The following is an 18,445-nucleotide window of genomic DNA, read 5'->3' as shown; positions in this document are numbered from 1 at the left end:
TAAAGAAAGAAAGAAAACAGACAACCCAAGGGAGGGATGGGAGAAGTGTCAGTTCGGCCAGGAATTCTTTTAGTCCTGTGTTAGTGCCAGTGCGCGCCAGTCCCGTGCCCAGTGTTGTGCGAGGGAGTTATGTTGTAAAATTCTTTTAGTCTCATCACAAAATCACAAAGACGTCCACTTTTGCCGCCGCCGCGACCAAGCCGCCGCGATGGCTACCCTCCCCACCGCAGAGGAACTGGCGGCTGCGAAGCTCAAAAAAGCTGAGACCGTCGACAAGAGCGGCCCGGTACAGTATCGCCCGCCCATCCGCTCTCCCCAACCTCACTTCACGACTCGCTCCACCCCCCGCCTCAGGCTATCGACTCTGATGTCAAGGTTGGCGCCTACAAAGGCAAGGAGTTGATGGCGGAGATCTCCCAGGGGGTGCCCCTGAAGAATCAGAAGATCTCGACGGACGACCGCTCCAGCCCGATGATTGACAGCTCACTGGTGCTCAAGGCCAGCCCCCGCGGAGCAGTCAACTTGGAGGCGATGATCGCGGTGAAGAAGAGGTCCGATCTCAACCACGTTGAGACGAACGACAAGAGCGCGCCCTTCATCGAAAAGGATGTCACGGTTGGCACCTTCAAAGGCAAGGAATTGATGGCGGAAGTCGCAAAGGGAAAATCTCTGAACCACGTTGAGACGGACGACAAGTCCGCACCGGCTGTCGAGAGCGACGTGAAAATTAAGCCCAATCCAAGAGTCGCGCTGCTGAACGACGTGTGCAAAAAGGTGGGCGGCGCCGCCGCCTGAGGCCCCGCCGCCTGAGGCCCCGCGCTCGCCGGACGCCGCCCCGCGCTAGGTCGCTCATGCCGCCTCGCTCGTACACTCTGCTGGAGCAGATTCGCCCCAATCGTGAGCGGGCACTCCAGTCATACTATGTACCTCTCCTGTGCACTCTGTCCCCTCCTCTCCACACTGGGTTCACTGCTCGCCAGCCTACGTGCCGCTCGGTTCCCAACGCATGAGAAACCATAGCCATAGCGCTGCGACCCTGCGTCCCACGCCTTGGTGTCAGAACACAGAAGTCAGTTCGTGAACGCTCTCCACGACCGGACGTGCGTCTCTCGTTGTCCACATGCCCCAAAGGCTAGAGGGAGCGGACCGTGAGTTGAGGAAATCGGAGGACGCGACCCACTTCGCCACAGACGGTCCCGCGCCTCGCCGCTATGACGGCGACACGGCCGCAGCTCGTGTGCGTGTCGCCGTCTTTGTCCGGAGTGAAAAGTCCAACGCGCTCGTCGGTGACGGTGTCCTCCAACCTGCGCCGCGCTCGGCGAACCTCGACAGCGCCTTCGATGGCATGCAGCTCTTTGCGTCAGAAGCCTGGAGAGCAGCTCCTCTGCTGCTCACACACTCTGCACAGTTGACACAGCCTACTGTGCGGCTGCCACAGCTGTCACAGCGATGGGCTCTCGCCCTCACTGGCCCTCAGTCACTTGTGCTGCGGCTTGTGTGAGCGACACTGCTCGGCGACTGCCGGCACACTGTGAGACCATGGGTGTGAGGTAAAACCACGCTACCAGCGCTTGGTCTCACATCGGCCCCGAGGTCAGATCCATCTACTCTGTTGATGACAAGACTTGTCTACCGGCTGGAGCCGAGCAGGAGGGCCAGGCGCACAACCCCTGGTCAACTCATGGTCCACACCCCGTAGTGCCATTTCACTGTGGCACAGCTCGCGTTACAAAACTTTGATTTTGACCATTTGCGCCATTTGGTACCTCTCGGTGCCTTCCAGAGGCAGCTGTGACCCCGCCGAGTGGACGGGGGCACTCGGCAGGTGGCGCGGAGTGCCCCCGTCCACTTGGCGGGGTCGCAGCTGCCTCTGCGCGTCCTGGGGAGGTACCGAATTGTCGCCGCCGGAGACGAATCCCTGGGGTGTCGACGGGCCCCCGGGGGCGACGGGGGTGCTCTCCGGCCGCGGCGGCCGAAAACGGGGGTCGGTATATACGGTATCAATGAAGTGATGCACTTGATGCAAGGGTGCCATTGTGCTCTACTACAAAAGTTGTGTAAGATGCCCAAGTCTCAGACGCTGGATCCTTAGCGGAGCGGAGTGCCCCGACTAGCAGTGTCGGGCGCGGACGAGCGAATGAGAGGTCGCTATCTGTGGAAGATGTGTTGTTAGGGACTAGGACTGCCTATCTCTCACTGAAAGGGACCTCTCATTCGCTCGTCCGCACCCGTCACCGCTCACGGAGTGCTCCGCGTGCCGCACCGGCCGCCGCCGGCCGCCGGCCGCTCACGGCAACCGAACAGTCTTACTACTCCGCAACGTTGAGCTGGATCAAACTGAATAGTGCTCCTGAAAGCCCTCTCTCTGGGCTCTGCCACACAGTAGCAGCTCATGACGAGCAGCTGCTGTGACTGTATTTGTAGCCATTTTTAGGCTTCAACTGGTCCCAAAATAGTAGCAACACCTCATGGAAATCAGTACAAAAAAGCCCCAAAAAATCGGCGCCTGCGGCGGGCTACCTGGGGCGCCGCCCCAGACCCCCTTCACTGGGGGGACCCCCCCCAAGAGCACCCCCATCGCCCCCGGGGGCCCGTCGACACCCCAGGGACGAATCGACGCCGCTGATCGGAGATCAAGCTCTGACAGGTCGCACGTCGCTCTTTGACGCCGACGTGACTCACCCGTGCAGATCACATCAGGACACGGTCTCGACGCGCTCGGTACGACGCCTGCGACCCGTCTCGGGTCAGGTGGCTTGACGCTCATCGCGCCCGCCAGCGCTGCCGTGCAGGCTGCCACGACGAGGTCGAGCACGCTTCTATACGCTCGCCCAGCCTTCCTTTCCATCCCATTAGACAGCCTGGGAACGGTGGCGGTCAGAGGCAAAGCCTACGAGGGGTGGTGGAACCACATGTCACGGCTACTGCCGGCTCGACCCCACGATAGCCTCCGGAGGCTGACTTTGAGGCACAACCATCGGACGATGTCGACGAGTTGGGTCGCTCTCGCGGTAGCCAGATGACCTCTCAAACTAGGAGCATCGGCCATGGCCGCAGGGAGCGCGGGGGAGGGCGCTGGAAGCAACACGGAGCTCCGTTGGAGGCGTTTTCAAGATTAGCGTGTCAGAGTGAAATGGCACTAGCCAAAACAAGCGCCTACAACGGTACAACTTACAAGCATTGGTGAAGCAGTCAAAAGCAAATAGCGCTCGGCCCGAACCGTGCAGCTCCACGTGCAGCAGCCGGCTTGTTTTGACTTTTGAATCCGAAAGTCGAAAGTATCTCGCCGATCGCTGCAAAGTGCAATCCCCACCGCACGCAAACGCAAATCCTGTTTTTGCACTTTGAGCCCTCGCGGCACAAGCTATCGTACGGCTATAGCTCTCAACTCTCAGCCTGTGGCGGCCCCGCACCGCCGCCCGGCGGTGGCGTGTGCGGCGGCGCGCCTGCCGTGGCGGGCTCCGGCAGGGCAGGGGCCCGTATTCGAAGGAGGCCCTTGAGTCCGTTGCAAAAGCTCACCGCCGCCTGCTCGCCCGCCGCGTACATCGCGCCATACTCCTCGCTCGCCGTCGGCAGCCGGTACGGACTCAGCTCACGAGGCCGCTCAGAGTAGCCAGCTGGCGGCCCGTGCGCTGGCTCGAGGGCTCGAGGCGGCGTCTCGGCTCGACTCGGGCGCGACGGCGCGGAGCCGGACGAGGTCGGTGGGCTCTGCAGGTTGCCGCCGCTCCGCCCCCCCTCCTCCTCCTCGTCCTCCCTCTCCTCGTCCTCCCTCTCCTCCCTCTCCTCCTCCTCTGCCTCCTCCTCCTCCCCGTCCTTCGCCGCCTCGGCCCCCTCCTCCATGGCAGCCGCCGCCCCCCCAAAGTGAAATGGCTCGTACGCCCCATCCAGAAGATCACCGCACAGCGCGCCGCCGGCCCGCAGCCGCTCCGCCGACTCCTCCGCCGCGCCGCTTGGTTCGCCCGCGACTCGGCAGCCGCGGGCGTCCCCGCCGCCCCCAAAGCTGCCGTCGTGCCCCAGCGCGCCCAGCTCGCCCTCGTACTCGCACACCTGCCGCGCGGCGGACTCGTGGACAGGGACGTGTCGTGGACGTGTCGTGGACGTGTCGTGGACGTGTCGTGGACGTGTCGTGGACGTGTCGTGGACGTGTCGTGGGCGTGTCGTGGGCGTGTCGTGGGCGTGTCGTGGGCGTGTCGTGGGCGTGTCGTGGGCGTGTCGTGGGCGTGTCGTGGGCGTGTCGTGGGCGTGTCGTGGGCGTGTCGTGGGCGTGTCGTGGGCGTGTCGTGGGCGTAGGCGGCGGCGGGAGGCATTAGGGAGGCACCTGCCGCGCCAGCCGGCCCACCGTGGCGCCTGCCGTCACGACCTCATGCTCGAGGGTCGACAGCCTGGCGCAGAGGGGGGGAGGGGGGGGGTCTTCAGCGCCTTCCGCCTTTGCCACGCGCACTGCAGAGACCGTGAGAGGGGAGGGGTCAGAGGCCGTGCAGAGAGGGCGGCTTCATGCCACGACCTCCAAAGTCCAGTGTCGCAGCGGCATGGCATCGCCGCCTCCCAGGGACCCGGGGGGTGAGGCCCCCTCTTTCGCATCTGATGTCTCCGCGCCGCGCCCTCAGTCTCGCACCCTCCGCCTCGGCCGCCTCCGTCCTGCGCTCGCTCTGCCGCCGCCGCTCCTCCTCCAGCTGCTGCGCCGCCTGGGTGTGTTAGGCGAGTGTGGGGCCGGAAGGCGGCGGAGGCGAGGGTGACGCGGACGGCGGCAGGAGTGATGCTGCGCGTATACCAGTGTATGTAACTCGGAGGAGGCCATCTGTCGGTGGGTCAAGAGATGCTGTGCCTCGGCATGCCGCGCCGCGCCGAGCAGCAACCCCACCCCCTCCTCCACATTTGCGAGCGCCGTCGCTAACTGCGACGTGCAAGCCGCCGTCGAAAGCGCTGCGTCGCTGCAGCCTGCAGCGAGGCACGGTCGTGCGGTATGCTGGAGCACTCGCAGCCATGTAGAACTAGAATGAGATGCCAGCGTTGGCTGCAAGCAGACACACCGGTCGGCATCTGTGTGTATTCGGCATCTGGGTCGCAGCAACCTCGCCGCCAGCGCGGGCCGAGTGCCTCGTCGAGCTGTGCCGAGATGCTCGAGACAGCGCTGCTCGCGCGCAGCAGCTCTCTCGTTGCGCACTGCTGGTCGTTCGGACCAACGCGCTGCCGAGCGCCCGCCCTCTGCACCTCGACCATCACGTTGAGGCGCTCTGCTGCGGCGTCGAGGCTCCCGCTCCGCCTCAGTGCGTCCTCCGCGTCGGGACGCGCAAAGCCCATCTCCTCCAGCGCATCGAGCGCCCACCCGCTGTCCACCCTGTCCGCCCGAGGCTGCAAGAGGCCCTCGAGCGCTGTGGCGTAGCGCTGCCAACCCTCGGCACAGCGCTGGAGCCGCTGCACCTCCTGTTCCCAGGATGCCCGCTCGGCGAGAAGGAGACTCAGCGGCGACTCATCGAGAGAAACGTCTCGCGGCGAAGGGAGAAGGCTCATCACGGTGCGTCCAGTTGAAAGCCAAGAGCGAGAGACTCTTCCCCGCCCTCCGCGGCAAGGGGGAAAAAAAAGACCTGACGGGCAAAAACACTGGGCACGGGACTGGCGCGCACTGGCACTAACAAAAAGAACCCGCACAGTTAGCTCAATCCGCCCGCCGCAGCGCGCGCGCGAGCCGTACAATCGGCAGTCGGGGGCACATGCGTCTGTCGCAGCCGGCATCGCCAAAGCAGCACGGCAGCCGCTCCGCCACGCTCCTCCTGGAGCGGGAGAAGGTGGCCGCACTGACTCGCAATTTCGCCATGATTCTGGCCTCGGACAACGCACACCGCGAGCGCGTCCAGCAGCTCGCCGCAGAAGCCAAGTACTCACGAGCGCTCATACACGAGCTTGCAGCGGCGCTGGCAGCGACCGATGGGGGCGATGTAGCTGTTCAGCGGGCAACGGCGGCCGCCGCCCTCGCAACGCGCACCTCGCCTCCGCCGGATCGGGGCTGTCTCGAGCCGGTTGAGGTTGGCCTCACCCGAGGAAGGATCTACCCCGCCTCGCTGCCGGTCGAAAGCAGCTCGTCTGCCTTTGACTCCGAGGCGGAGGATGTGGAGTGGCGATCGGTCGGGTCGCAGGATGCGTCCACCCAAGTGGAGGAGCTTGAAGAGCCGAGCAGCCACCATGAGCATGAGCAGCTGTGGGGCCTTGACCAGGTGCTGAGAGAGCTGCAGAGATCGCACGCCACGCTCGATGAGGCGCTGGGACATGCTCAAGAGCACTTTGCTTCCTTGACGTCAGAGCGGCGTGACTGCCAGGGGTAGCGGGCCTGACGCCGGTATGTGCACCGTCTGTATGGACCTGCTCACCGGCGCCGCTCGTCTGTCGTCTACTCTACAATCACAGACGATGCGAGCTCTGTTCGAGTGGTGTGTGTGTGAGTTAGTGCCCCGTCGTCCCTGCCCCATTTTCGTGCGTAACATAGAGAGTTTGGTTTTGTACCCTCCCGGTGGCCTCCGGCCTTGGGCTTTACGAGAAGTTTCCTCTCGCACCGCGCGGGCCACCGCCCTGCCTGGTTTCCTTGCCGTGTTTCCTGCTAGTTTCCCTACAGCACCCTCTAGTTTCCTTGGGAAACTCTGTTCCCTCTGAGCCGAGTCTGAGGCTGGTTTGGGCCCCAAATCAGCCTCGGCACAAAATACCGGGGTATTTTTGCGGGTACAGCACCCAGGCGGCCCCCCGCGCGGCGAGGCCGGGCCCGCCCCGGCCCCCTCGCTCTCGCACGCACCTCGCACGCAACTCGCAAGACTGAAGACAATTGACCCCAGACAAGGTTATGGGAGCGGCCATAACAGGTGTTAAATAAAAGGGCGCAAGTCACCTGGTACGTGCGCCTTCAAGCGACCTCTATTACGAGTTCGAGTACCTATTCGGTGCCCGGGCGAGAAGATAATGAAACTCTTGGTTGGTGTACGCTTTCCCGAATGCAAAGCCGGAGGAGGCCGCCGGCGCTGGCGCCGGTTTGGACGGAGTGAAGCTGAAGCTGGGCACCTCTGTCGTGCCGCTCGGCGAGCGCTCGAACTTGGTGGGCGTGGCAAAGCTGAAGGTCGCGAGCCCCGCCAACGCGGGCGCGGCAGCCGGCGCCGCCGGTGCCGCAGCCGCCACCGCTGCCGGCACCGCCACCGCCTTGTCCGCCTCTGCCGCCGCCACCGCTGCCGCCACCGCCACCGCCTTGTCCACCTCTGCAGCCGCCACCGCTGCCGCCACCGCCACCGCCTTGTCCGCCTCTGCCGCCACCACCGCGGCCGCCACCGCCACCGCCTTGTCCGCCTCTGCCGCCGCCACCGCTGCCGCCACCGCCGCCGCCTTGTCCGCTTCTGCTGCCGCCGCCGCCACCGCCTTGTCCACCTCTGCGGATCTAAGCGCGCCGCGGTACAGGCTCTCCTCATGCAGGCGCCGTGCGATGAGCCGTGACTTGGTCACCGCAGGCGCGTCGATCACCCTCGCTTTGTACGAGCGGAAAGCCGCCTGAACCCGCACCGCAGACCTCTCGCGCAGCAGCCGCGCCCGCTCCAGGACGGCGGCGCGGCGGCGCGCAGAGGCGGCGACATTGCTGGCGGCCCTGCGCGCAACCACGAGCTGCCGCGTTGCGAGCCACTTTCGAGTGGCGGCCTCGATCTCCGTGGCCCGGCGCTTCTCGGCCGTGTAGCGCCGCGCCGCGGTCTTGCCTCGCCACACAGTCTGGATGCGGACGCAGCTCTGCAGGAATTTTGCGCCAGGGCGGAGTGTAGGCACCGCGCCGCCCGTTGCGATTGTGTCGGCCTCAGCCGTGGCAAGGCGCAGGTCCATGCGCACCTTCTCGAGGGCGTGGGCCCGCTGCTGCGCCGCCATCCTCGCCTCCATCTGGCGCATTCGCTCCGCCATCTCGGCCATCTGCAGCTGCTGCTGCTGCAGGAGCGCCGAGGCGTTGACGCTTGGCTCCTCCGTGCCTTGCGACGAGAGTGAGGTGGTGGGCTCTGAGGCAGTGCTCGTCCCGGCCCAGGCGTGCCCGATCGCGGTCCACGACGAGCTGAGGCCGTCACAAATGGAGGCGTCGGTGCTCACGGCAGCGTCCGCAGACTCGCGCGCACCGTGTGCATGTACATGGACATGGACATGGTGTGAGCCGCGGGGGCAACGACTTGCCGCGTGGCCCTCGTTTTTTTTCCCATCGCGACGCGGCTGCTCGAGAGGCAGTGTGTCGCTCGTGCGTGTCGTCATCATCTGTCTAGCGTCCACCCATACCGCGTTGGTGTCCAGTCCGAGCCTGGCTGTTCTTCACCTTTCTACCTACCTACCTACTAGAGGCAGATGAACGCCCAGAGGACCGTGACACCTCCAAGAAAATAAAGGCTTTTTTTGCGGTATCTTGATGTATCTTTCCAATATCTGACCGTATCTCCTCGCATCTCCTCGCATCTTCTCGCATCTCCGAGTAATGCTAATGGAGAAGTCTGTCCGCGCCTAAGGATTCTGCCTTTCCTATTCTGCTCTACTAAACAAGGATTCTTGCTATTGTACCTCTCACCAGATTCCCCTTCCCAGGTTCCTCTTCTGCTCAGATATTCTGATTCTCTTCCCAGACTCGCCCATCTTCCTGATTCTCCATTCTCGTTTCCTCCGCTTCCTTTCCGATTCTTCTGGGGCAGCCAGAGCCAATTCCTGATTCTGCTCCCCCCTCCCGATTCTCCTCTCTCTCTTCCTATTCTTGATGCTCCATTGATTCCAGATGATTCCTGCTTCCTGATTTGTCGGCTCGCCCACATTTTGGACCAGGGTTGCACAATACGAGCGAGACTGAGCTGTATAGTGTATTATACGTATGGTATTGTATTGTTGTATTAATACGTATTGTATTATGGGTGGCGCGCGAGGCGGTCGAGGCAGGCGGGGCCGGCGGAGCGAGCGAGGCGGGCGAGTCGGTCGGGTCGACCGGGTCGACCGAGCCCGGCGCCCCCCCGCCCCCCCCGCACGCGGCCTCGGGGCGGTATGCGGCGCTGGCGGACCCGGAGGGTGCAGCACCGGAGGCGATGGAGCTCGACGAGGGCTGCGGTGGTGCGCCAGCCGGCCTCCAGGCCGCCGTGCGCACCATCACCCCCGCGGGCGCCGAGGCGGTCCGGCAGGCGGACCGCGAGGGGCTTACGCTAGCCACGGGCGGGAGCAACAGCGGCTACCACGGCGTGACCTTCTGCCCGAATCGGAAAGGCAGCAAGAAGTACCAGCTGCGGGTGATGGTTGGCGGCAGGAAGGTTCACCTCGGCTGGTTCGCGACCGCCGAGCAGGTGGCGCTCTTCTACGCCCGCAGGGAGGCGGGCAGGGACACCAGCGATCTCACCGCGCCGCCGCCGCCACCCGCACCTCATTCTCCCGCTGGCGCCGAGGCAATCCGGCAGGCGGAGAGGGAGGGCCTGACTCTGGCCACGAGCAGCAGCAGCAACAGCGGCTACAAAGGCGTCTTCTACGACCCGAAGCGGCGACGCACCAGCAAGTACCAGCTGCAGGTGAGGGTTGGAGGTAAGCAGACCAGCCTCGGCTGGTTCGCCACCGCCGAGCAGGCAGCGCTCTTCTACGCCCGCAGGGAGGCGGGCAGGGACACCAGCGATCTCACCGCGCCGCCGCCGCCACCCGCACCTCATTCTCCCGCTGGCGCCGAGGCAATCCGGCAGGCGGAGAGGGAGGGCCTGACTCTGGCCACGAGCAGCAGCAGCAACAGCGGCTACAAATGCGTGACCTACTGCCCGAAGCGGAAAGGCAGCCAGAAGTACGAGCTGAAGGTGTCGGTTGGCGGCAAGATGGTGAGACTCGGCCTTTTCGCCACCGCCGAGCAGGCGGCGCTCTTCTACGCCCGCAGACAGGCGGGCAGGGACACCTCCTAGAGAGAGACACGAGGCGATGGAGAAGAGGCTCGCCGCCGAGCTTTCGGTCCGGCGAGCCTTCCCGCCGCCGGGTCGAGGACAGCACAGTGAGAGTGACTGTGGGGAGAGACAGTAGTAGTAAGCTACTCTTCTGTGTGTGCGGGTGACAGACGAGACGAGAGGTGCGTGTCCGACTCGATCCGAGAACACGTCGACATCAAACCATGGCTCTCATACTCAGGCCTCAGGGAAACTCGAGAGTTGCCAGAAAGCAGAAACCAGAATGGAGCAGGAATGGAGCACCAAACACCCTGGTTTCCCTGGAAACTTCCGGAAACTCAAAGTGCTGGGGACCCTCTGGTTTCCCTCTGGGTTGCCGGAAACTCTCGTAAAGGTATTGATTGCTAAAAATCTCAACAAAAAAATCTCTCTCTCTCGTAAAGGCCAACTCCGGCCCTCCGCCCACACACACAAGGGCCAGGGGCCGAGACTCGGCGCCCTCGGCACACGGCTCGCTGTCTTCGCCATGCTCCTTCGCAAGTCTCTGCCGAAGCGACTTCAGAGAAGAGAAAAATGGTTGCTCTGTATGTACGAAGGTAGGAGGGTGGTGCCCTGCCGCTCGGCCATGCAAACCATCCTGGGAACTGGCTTTCGGAGCCCCCTTCGCCGTCGTTAGGCGAGCCGTCTATTCTTGCTCTCTTCGCTGGTGAGTAATGCCACGCTCTGCCTCCGACCCGCTGCTGGCGGTGCCGCCACCTCCCACCTCCGCTTCGTCGTCGATTGACCAAGAATCGCCAGCATCGGACCGACAGCGAGCGATCCGCACCGCCATCGCCCTGCTGGCTGTCGCAGCCAGCTACGTGCTCGCCTCCACGTACTCGTCGCCACAGGTGCTGCAGGCAAACCGACCGCCTCACTCCTTTACGGCTCCAACGGTTGAGGGCGGCGGGTACTGCTATACTCCTCCGTGCAACCCATTCTCGGGCACCTTCAAGTCGCCACTCTTCCGCAACCCTACTGCCGTCGTGGGCACGCCGCCAGACATGAAGCGTGTGGTTGCCTTTCATGGCTACCTGGCCGCCCTCCTCGGAGGCAGTCTGCTGCTGCAGGCCTCTCCCCGGCTGCGGGCGGCGTCCTCCGCCAGCGTGTGCCTCTACCGCCTCTGGCGCGGCTCCTTCGGCGCAATCCTCTTCCTCCTCCTCTCGGGCTCGCTGCTTGGCTGGTGGGCGGTGGACGCGGCTCAGCTGGGCAAGCTCAAGCCCTGGGCGCACTCGACGGCGGTGGACAACCTGAAGCAGCTCGGCTCTGCGGCCGGCCACAGCCTGAACCTCGTCCTCGGCCTCTCGCTGCTCCCGATCGGCAAGCGCTCCTCCCCTGTACCGCCTGTCTATCGGACACGTCCATGACGCGTCCCCGGCATGTCCAACAGGCAAGCGCTCCTCCCTCTCCGCCGCCTTTGGCCTCTCGTGGGAGAGCGCCCTCGCGTACCACCGCTGGCTGGGCGGGCTCGGCCTCGGGCTGATGCTCGTGCACGTCAGCCTCGAGTTGGCGGCCTGGGCCTTTGACGGGGCGCTCGTCACTAACCTGCTCCACTACGCACCCACCCACGCGGACACCGATATCAACGCCTGGGTCATCCCGCTGATGGAGGCGGTCGGCGCCGCCTCCCTCCTCGCCGGCGCGGCCGCGCTGCCGGCCGTCCGCCGCAGGAGCTACTACACCTTTTACCGGCTGCACCTGCTGCTGCCCCTCCTCCTGGTCGCCACCCTCGTCCACTCTTGGGACTTTTGGCAGACAGCGATGGTCGGGTTGTGGCTCTACCTCCTCGACAAGGCGGAGCTCGCCTCACTGCTCGCCCTCGACCTCTCCGGCTCGCGCCGCTGCACGCTCGAGGCCTGCCGCCCCGTCGGCGACGACTTCGTGGCGCTTGCGCTCCGCTTCCCACGCGGTGCTGCGAGCGCGCGGCCAGGCCAGGTCGTCTACGTGCAAGTCCCATCGCTCTCCTGGCTCCAGTTTCACCCGTTTACAGTGAGTGACCGCGGCGCCAAGGTCGGCGAGCGGGCTTCGCTGAGCGGCGGGGGCACCGCCCACTCTCCCGCCGACGCGGCGGTGCGGCACCTGAGCATCAAGGCGGGCCGCAAGGGGTCGTGGACGCGAGGGCTGCACTCCCTCGCGGCGTCCCGCCTGGCGGAGGGTGGCGGGCAGGAGGGTGGCGCGGCGCCGCTGCGGGTGCGAGCGATCGGCCCATTCGGAGAGCCGGAGGAGCGCGCGGCGGCGCATCCGCAACTTATCCTCGTGGCTGGCGGCGTCGGCATCACGCCGCTCTCCGCACTCGCGGGCGCATTCATCGCTCGGGCGGCGGCGGAGCCGGGGTCGAGGCCGCCTACCACTTCGCTGCGGCTGGTTTGGGTAGCGCGGGACGTGCGGCTCTTCGTCGAGTATGCGCTGCTGCTGGAGGAGCTGATCGCGCTGCCTCGCACCTCCGTGCGGCTCTACCTGACGGGCAAGGCACAGGAGGAGCGACCCCTGCCCGCTTGCGTCGGAGACAACGTCACGCTCGGCCGCCCCGACCTCGCCCGCCTCCTCCCCTCCCTACTCGGAGAGATGAGGCGGGAGGCGGGTGGGGGAGCGCAGGCCGCCAACGACTCGAACGCCGACTGCACAACGGGCGGCGTCTTGGCCGACGCACTTGGGGGCGACAACGGGGAGCCCTCCTGTCGAGGCCTCGGCGGGGAGCCTCGCAGCCGTCTGGGCGTCTTCAACGGAGAGGACGCCTTCGAGAATGGGAGTCAAGCGGGCAACGGAGAGGACGCCTTCGAGAATGGGAGTCAAGCGGGCAGCTGCGAGGAGCGCACGGATCTGAGCTCGTTCCTGTGCGACGATGGCATAGAGAGCGGCGCTGAGGGTGGCGGCGCCGAGGGTGGCGGCGCCGAGGGGGCCGGCGCCGAGGCGGGCGGTGCTGGGGCGGGCGACGCTGAGACGGGCGGTCCAGCTAGCGCGGAAGCCACGAGCACCTCTCAGCAAGCGCAGGCCGACCGCGCTCGCAGAAGCGAAAGTATGTCCCTCGCGTGGAGACGCGAGTTCCGCGCCGCTTGCTTCCTCCTCGCGCCGCTCTCGATGATGAAGCAAGAGCCAGCACAGTGGCCGGGAGACTACAACGAGGCACTGCGCCGCGGGCGGGAGCGCAAATACGGCAGCACTGGCAGCGGCAGCGGCAACGAGGCCGATGTCACGCTCGGAGCGAGTGGGAATGGCGTGAGCTCGTCGCCGGCGGACAGCAATGAGGCGGCGAGCAGCCACATGGACCGCAGGGGCGTCGAGGCTTGACTACGTGAGCTGGTTAGTCGGACAGAGCTCACATATGTTGCTCTCTTTGGATTCAGCATTCACCCCACCCCGTTTCTGGTCGTTGTACATCTTCCTGTCCGTTCGCCGTGCCGCGTGCGCGATGGCGCTCTGCCCAGCTGCGCGAGGTGGAGCCCGATGGTGGGGTCGCCTGGCTAGTCGCCTGGTGATGGTGGTTTCCCCTAGGCTTTCGCTTTGTATCTGGGCATGTGTCATCTGTCAAGTCCTGCTATACACAGAGGCTGCGGCCCAGGTTTTTTTGACACGACACCGGTCAACCTTAAATAATCAGTAAAGCGGCGTGCGCATTTGCGACGCACAATGCAAAAACGGCCAGTGGCCGGCCGAATGGGCCGCGCTGATGCGACTGCTGCCTTGCACCAGAGCCGAGTCGGTACTAGACTAATAGTCCGGGGACTGTCCCGGCGGGGTCCCCGGGCCTCCGGCCTCGGTGGCGCCCTCCGAGGAGCTCTCGCGCGCCGACTTGGTCTCGGCCTCCGCGACGAGGCTCTCCCAGTTGGCCGTCGCGAGGAACCTTCGCGCCTGAAGGCCACGGGGGTGGCCGTCGTTAGGCCGTCGTCAGCGTGCAGGGGAGGCGTGCGGGCGAGGCGCGGGAGAGGAGGCACGCGGCGGCGGCGCCTTTGCGCCCGCGGTCACCACGTCCTTCCCCTCGAGGTTCTGCCGCGTCAGCCAGGAGCCAAAGGCGTCCAGCTGTGGCCGCCTCTTCATCTGCAGCTGCTCGCGCGCGAAGGCGGAGGGGCTGGTGCCCGACTTGCTGAGGAAGTCCGTGATGCGAGCCGCGCTGGCCTCGTCTTCGGGCAAGGTCGCCTCCGCCTCCGCCCGCCCTGCCCTCGCCTCCGCCCGCCCTGCCCTCGCCTGCTCGCCGCCGACCGCCCGGGCGTAGGCCACCGCCCCTTCCACTGCGGTGCCGAAGATGCCAACGGTTTGCTGCTTCGAGTCCAGAGTGAGGATGACCCGAAAGCGCCCGTCCCGGCGCCCGTTGACGTAGACGCCCACGTAGCCGGTGCTGTTTGTGCTCGAGAGGTGCAGGCGCAGCCCCTCTGCCTCCTCCGCCACTGCGCTAGGCGCAAGCCCCACGCGCTTCTGCCGCTTCGGCGGCTGCGCAACGGGAGGCTGCGGCGCCGGCGCCACGCGCCTCTGCCGCTTCTGCTGCTTTGGCGACTTTGGCGCCTTGGGCGGCTGCGCAACGGGAGGCTGCGGCGCCGGCGTCACGCGCCTCTGCCGCTTGGGCGGTGGCGCAACGGGGGGAAGCTGCGGCGCCGGCGCGGGCGCCGCGCGCGTCTGCCGCTTGTGCGGCGAGGTGTCGCTCGGGGCGGGCCTCCGCTTGCGAGGGCCAAGCTCGGGGACGAGGCAGAGCCCGCGGTGGAGGGAGCCCAGGACGCAGCCCGGCACGAGAATGCACGGGGGGCGGCTCGGCGAGGCAGGCGGCTGGGGCCGCGACGCCGCCCGCGCCTCCACACCCGCCCCCGGCGCCTCCTCCTCCTCCACTGCGGTCTCCGTCCCCGCCGGCCCGACCGCCTGCGAGTGCAAGCCCCGCGCCTCCGCCACCAGCCCGGCCGACTCGAGCTCGCCGTCCGCCTCGCCGTCCGCCTCGCCGTCCGCCTCGCCGTCCGCCTCGCCGTCCGCCTCGCCGTCCGCCTCGCCGTCCGCCTCGCCGTCCGCCTCGCCGTCCGCCTCCGCGACCGCCCGCGCGTACGCCACCGCCGCCGCCACCGCCGTGTCGAAGGGGCCCAAGTGCTCGCGCCTCCTGCCCACCCTGTGCTGCGCGAAGAAGCGGCGAGCGGCGGTGTCGGCTGCAGGGCTCCCCTCGTACACCCCCTTGTAGCCGGTGCTGCCGCCGCTGAGGTGCAGCTTCACCCCCTCCGCCTCCTCCGCCACCACCGGGGCCTCCCAGAGGCGGCCCCCCGCAGGCGCGGCTTGGCAAGCCGGCGCGGCGGGCTCGCCCGCTGCGCCACCCTCCGCCCGGTACTCGCATGGCGCAGGCGTCGGCTCCGCCTCCCTCCCGCCGGCAGGGGACCCTTCGCCGCCGCCCTCCCCGCCCTCCTCCGCCGCCGAGTCGAGGCGGCCACTCGACGCCGGAAAGCTGCCCCTCTCCCTTCCGGACGCGGCGGCCGCGCCCGCCCCCCGCTCCTCCTCGCCAAGCGGGTATGCGCTACTGCAGAGCAGCGGCCACTCCCGCGCGCCTCCGCCGCCGCCGCAACCGCCCTCGCCCCGCCCCTCGCCCCGCCTCTGCGCTGCTGACTGCCGCCGCGTCGCCGCCTGTTCGCGCGGTCGCTCCGGCGGCGGCAAGTGCGGGTACTCAACCTCGACGTTGTACACGCGCCGGCTGGGGGGGGGAGAGCGTGGTGGGTGGGTGTGGTGGTGGGTGTGTGGTGGTGGTGGGGGGGGGGGGGGGGGCAAAAAAGGGTGTGGGAGGAGGGCGAGGTGAGGGTGTGTGTGTGTGTGTGTGTGTGTGTGTGTGTGTGTGTGTGTGTGTGTGTGTGTGTGTGTGTGTGTGTGTGTGTGTGTGTGTGTGTGTGTGTGTGTGTGTGTGTGTGTGTGTGTGTGTGTGTGTGTGTGTGTGTGTGTGTGTGTGTGTGTGTGTGTGTGGAGAGGGGGGGGGGGGCACCGGACGGCCCGTCCGTGCGCGCGGAAGCGGTCGGCGGTCGAGGTAAGCGTGACCGTGGCGCCGGGCGGGAGGTGGTACCCCATGCCTCCCACGTGGACGAGGGAGCGCGAGGTTGCCTCCCCGGAGGGCCGCGAGTGCAAGCAGACAATGTCTCCGTCGAGGAGGGCCCACTACCAAGAGAGGACCAGAGATGACCCAGAGAGGACCAGAGAGGACCAGAGAGGACCAGAGATGACCCGAGATGACCCGAGATGACCCGAGATGACCAGAGATGGCCCGAGATGGCCCGAGATGACGTGTCTCCGTCGAGGAGGGCCGCTGGCCAGTCATGGCGGGCGGGCGGTGTGAGGAGGGGGGTGGGGTGGGGTGGGGTGGAGCAGCCAGGAGCTGCCAGCCCAGTCAAGCCTGCGGCATCTCGACTGCATCTGAGTGGGGCGGCATCTCGACTGCATCTCGGGTGATCTCGGGTGATCTCGGGTGATCTCGGGTGATCTCGCGCCTCGTGCACGCCGCCAGAGGAGGTCTGGATGTGCAAGCCGGTGGCCGACCGCTCCGCAAACAGCTCGCTCCTGCGACGAGAGGAGAGGGCGATGCTCCGGCGGGCGGGCGGCGAGGGGGGCGGTGAGGGGGGAGGCGAGGGGGTGGCGAGGAGGGAGGCGAGGGGGTGGTGAGGGGGCGGCGAGGGGGCGACGGGGGGGTGGTGAGGGGGGTGGCGAGGGCGGAGGCGAGGGGGGAGGCGAGGGGGCGGTGAGGGCGGAGGCGATGGGGGCGGTGAGGGGGGGCGGCTAGGCACTCGCCCTGCCAGGCCGCAGACCACCGCGCCGGTCACGAAGCTCTCCCCCTCCGACATCGAAGGCAGCCGCGCCCACCGTGCGTCGTCTCCGCACAGCCCGAAGTGGTCGCCGCGCAGGCATGCGTACGCCGGCGGCGCGGGAGGCATCGGCCGGCCTGCTGCAGCGCACTGCACAAGCACCCTCGAGACTACCTCCGCCGCCGCCGGCCAACGCAACGTGCCGCCCGCCCCGCCGCCGCCCGCCCCACCGCCGCCCGAGAGCGAGAGCGAGTTCGCCCACTGCCTTGGGGGCGCCCCGCCCGCCCCGCCCGCGGCGGCCGCGGCGTCGGCGGCGAGGGCGGTGGAGCAGCAGCAGAGCAGGAGGGTGTACGCCGTCGCCTGGGGCGCAGGGTTCGGGTACCGTGGGGGTAGGGGTGGGTTCGGGTACCGTGGGGGTAGGGGAGGGTGTCCGCCGTCGCCTCCTCGACGGGCCAGCCGCCCTGCCGCACCAGGGCGTCGATCTGGAAGCGGTGGCCCCGCTCGGCCCGCTGCAGCCCCTCGGGGCCGCCCGTCCCCAGCCGCGCCTCCGTCGCCAGATGAGGAGCGCCTGGCAGCAGGGGCGGCGGCGGCTCAGGCGAGCCCGCGTCCCGCGCCGGGGAGGCAACTGCCGGGCGGAGGGAGCGAGGCGCGCCCGTCAGGCGGAGCTGCTCGGCGCGCAGCTCGGCCCACTCCGCCCGCCAGCCGTGCAGCTGCGGCGGCGCCTGCGGCGGCGCCTGCACCGCCTGCGGCGGCGCGCCATCGCCGTCGAGCGCCGCTGCGTCGTGCGCCGCCTCTGCAAACGCCTGCGCCGACGCGCCGTCTCTCCGGCTCGGGCGGCGGCCGACCTTGGGCGCCACCTCGGGATCGTCCGCCTCGGCCGCCGCCGCCGCCGCCGCGAGCGCGTGCTTGGGGCACCGCCGGCCAGGGTTCGTCAAGTCGTCAGCGAGTTCGCGGCACGCCGCGCACATGCCCGCCACCAGCTGCTGCTTCATCGCCGGCCAGTCGACGCTGCGGATGCTGCGCATGTACCGCTCCTCGTCCGTCTCGGGCTCGGGAGGCGGCGGCGCCTCGGCCTCCTCCGCCGCCGCCTCCGCCGCCGCCGCGGCCGCCTCCGCCTCCTCTGCCGCCGCCTCGGCGCCCTCGAGCGGCGGCGGCGATGAGGACGGCTCCGGCTCAGGCCCGGTGCTGCGGGCGTCTGCTGCTGCGGGGCATGCGGAGGCTGGCGGATCTGCAGCGGCGACCCCAGCGCAAGCCTCTCCCTGGCCCCCGTTTACGCCGCCGCTCGCGCTGCTGCTGCAGTCGCACGGCTCGTCCACGCCGTCGTCGGACAGCTCGTCGGGGTCGACGAGCCGCGTGCCCGCGGGCGCGAAGCCCCCCTCCTCGAGGGGCACCAGCTGCGCCAGCCTCCACAACTCGGCCATGAAGAAGCGACCAAGCTCTAACTGACTGATGGAGCTCTCACTGCCGCCTAGAGATTCCGAAAAAAGAAACTGGGCCCGACTGAAATTCCTGTGTGGGGGGAAAAAGGCAGACTCCCTAGGGTGGGCGACGGATAGCGCACCACACACCTCTCCTTAAAATCCCTGTGTGGTGGCGGCGTGCCGTCCTCCCATCCCTCCCTTGGGTTGTCTGTTTTCTTTCTTTCTTTTTGGTGGGGCGTGCCGTCCTCCCATCCCTCCCTTGGGTTGTCTGTTTTCTTTCTTTCTTTCTGATACTTTTTGTTTCTTTTTTTCATGCTGATAAACAATGACTTCTTTACTTTTTCTCCTGTGT

The 18,445-nt window shown here is 67.2% G+C and overlaps 3 protein-coding genes across 3 annotated transcripts; all 3 read left to right on the top strand.

Moving 5' to 3' along the window:
- Positions 1-471: 471 nt before the first annotated feature.
- EMIHUDRAFT_67535 (hypothetical protein) lies at positions 472-795 on the top strand (the record flags this gene model as incomplete). The annotated part of the gene is made up of 1 exon (XM_005763293.1): positions 472-795. One exon carries the CDS (start codon positions 472-474, stop codon positions 793-795), a length of 324 nt encoding a protein of 107 aa, XP_005763350.1.
- An 8,267-nt stretch (positions 796-9,062) lies between these two features.
- On the top strand, positions 9,063-9,908 carry EMIHUDRAFT_215219 (hypothetical protein; the record flags this gene model as incomplete). The annotated part of the gene is made up of 1 exon (XM_005763292.1): positions 9,063-9,908. One exon carries the CDS (start codon positions 9,063-9,065, stop codon positions 9,906-9,908), a length of 846 nt encoding a protein of 281 aa, XP_005763349.1.
- A 692-nt stretch (positions 9,909-10,600) lies between these two features.
- Positions 10,601-13,214, top strand: EMIHUDRAFT_215218 (hypothetical protein; the record flags this gene model as incomplete). The annotated part of the gene is made up of 3 exons (XM_005763291.1): positions 10,601-11,263; positions 11,322-12,760; positions 12,962-13,214. The coding sequence occupies 3 exons, from the start codon at positions 10,601-10,603 to the stop codon at positions 13,212-13,214; spliced, it is 2,355 nt and encodes a 784-aa protein (XP_005763348.1).
- Positions 13,215-18,445: the final 5,231 nt, after the last annotated feature.

Source organism: Emiliania huxleyi (genome assembly GCF_000372725.1).
Source record: "Emiliania huxleyi CCMP1516 unplaced genomic scaffold EMIHUscaffold_64, whole genome shotgun sequence".
NCBI lineage: Eukaryota > Haptophyta > Isochrysidales > Noelaerhabdaceae > Emiliania > Emiliania huxleyi.
This window is presented reverse-complemented; position numbering and strand designations above follow the sequence as displayed.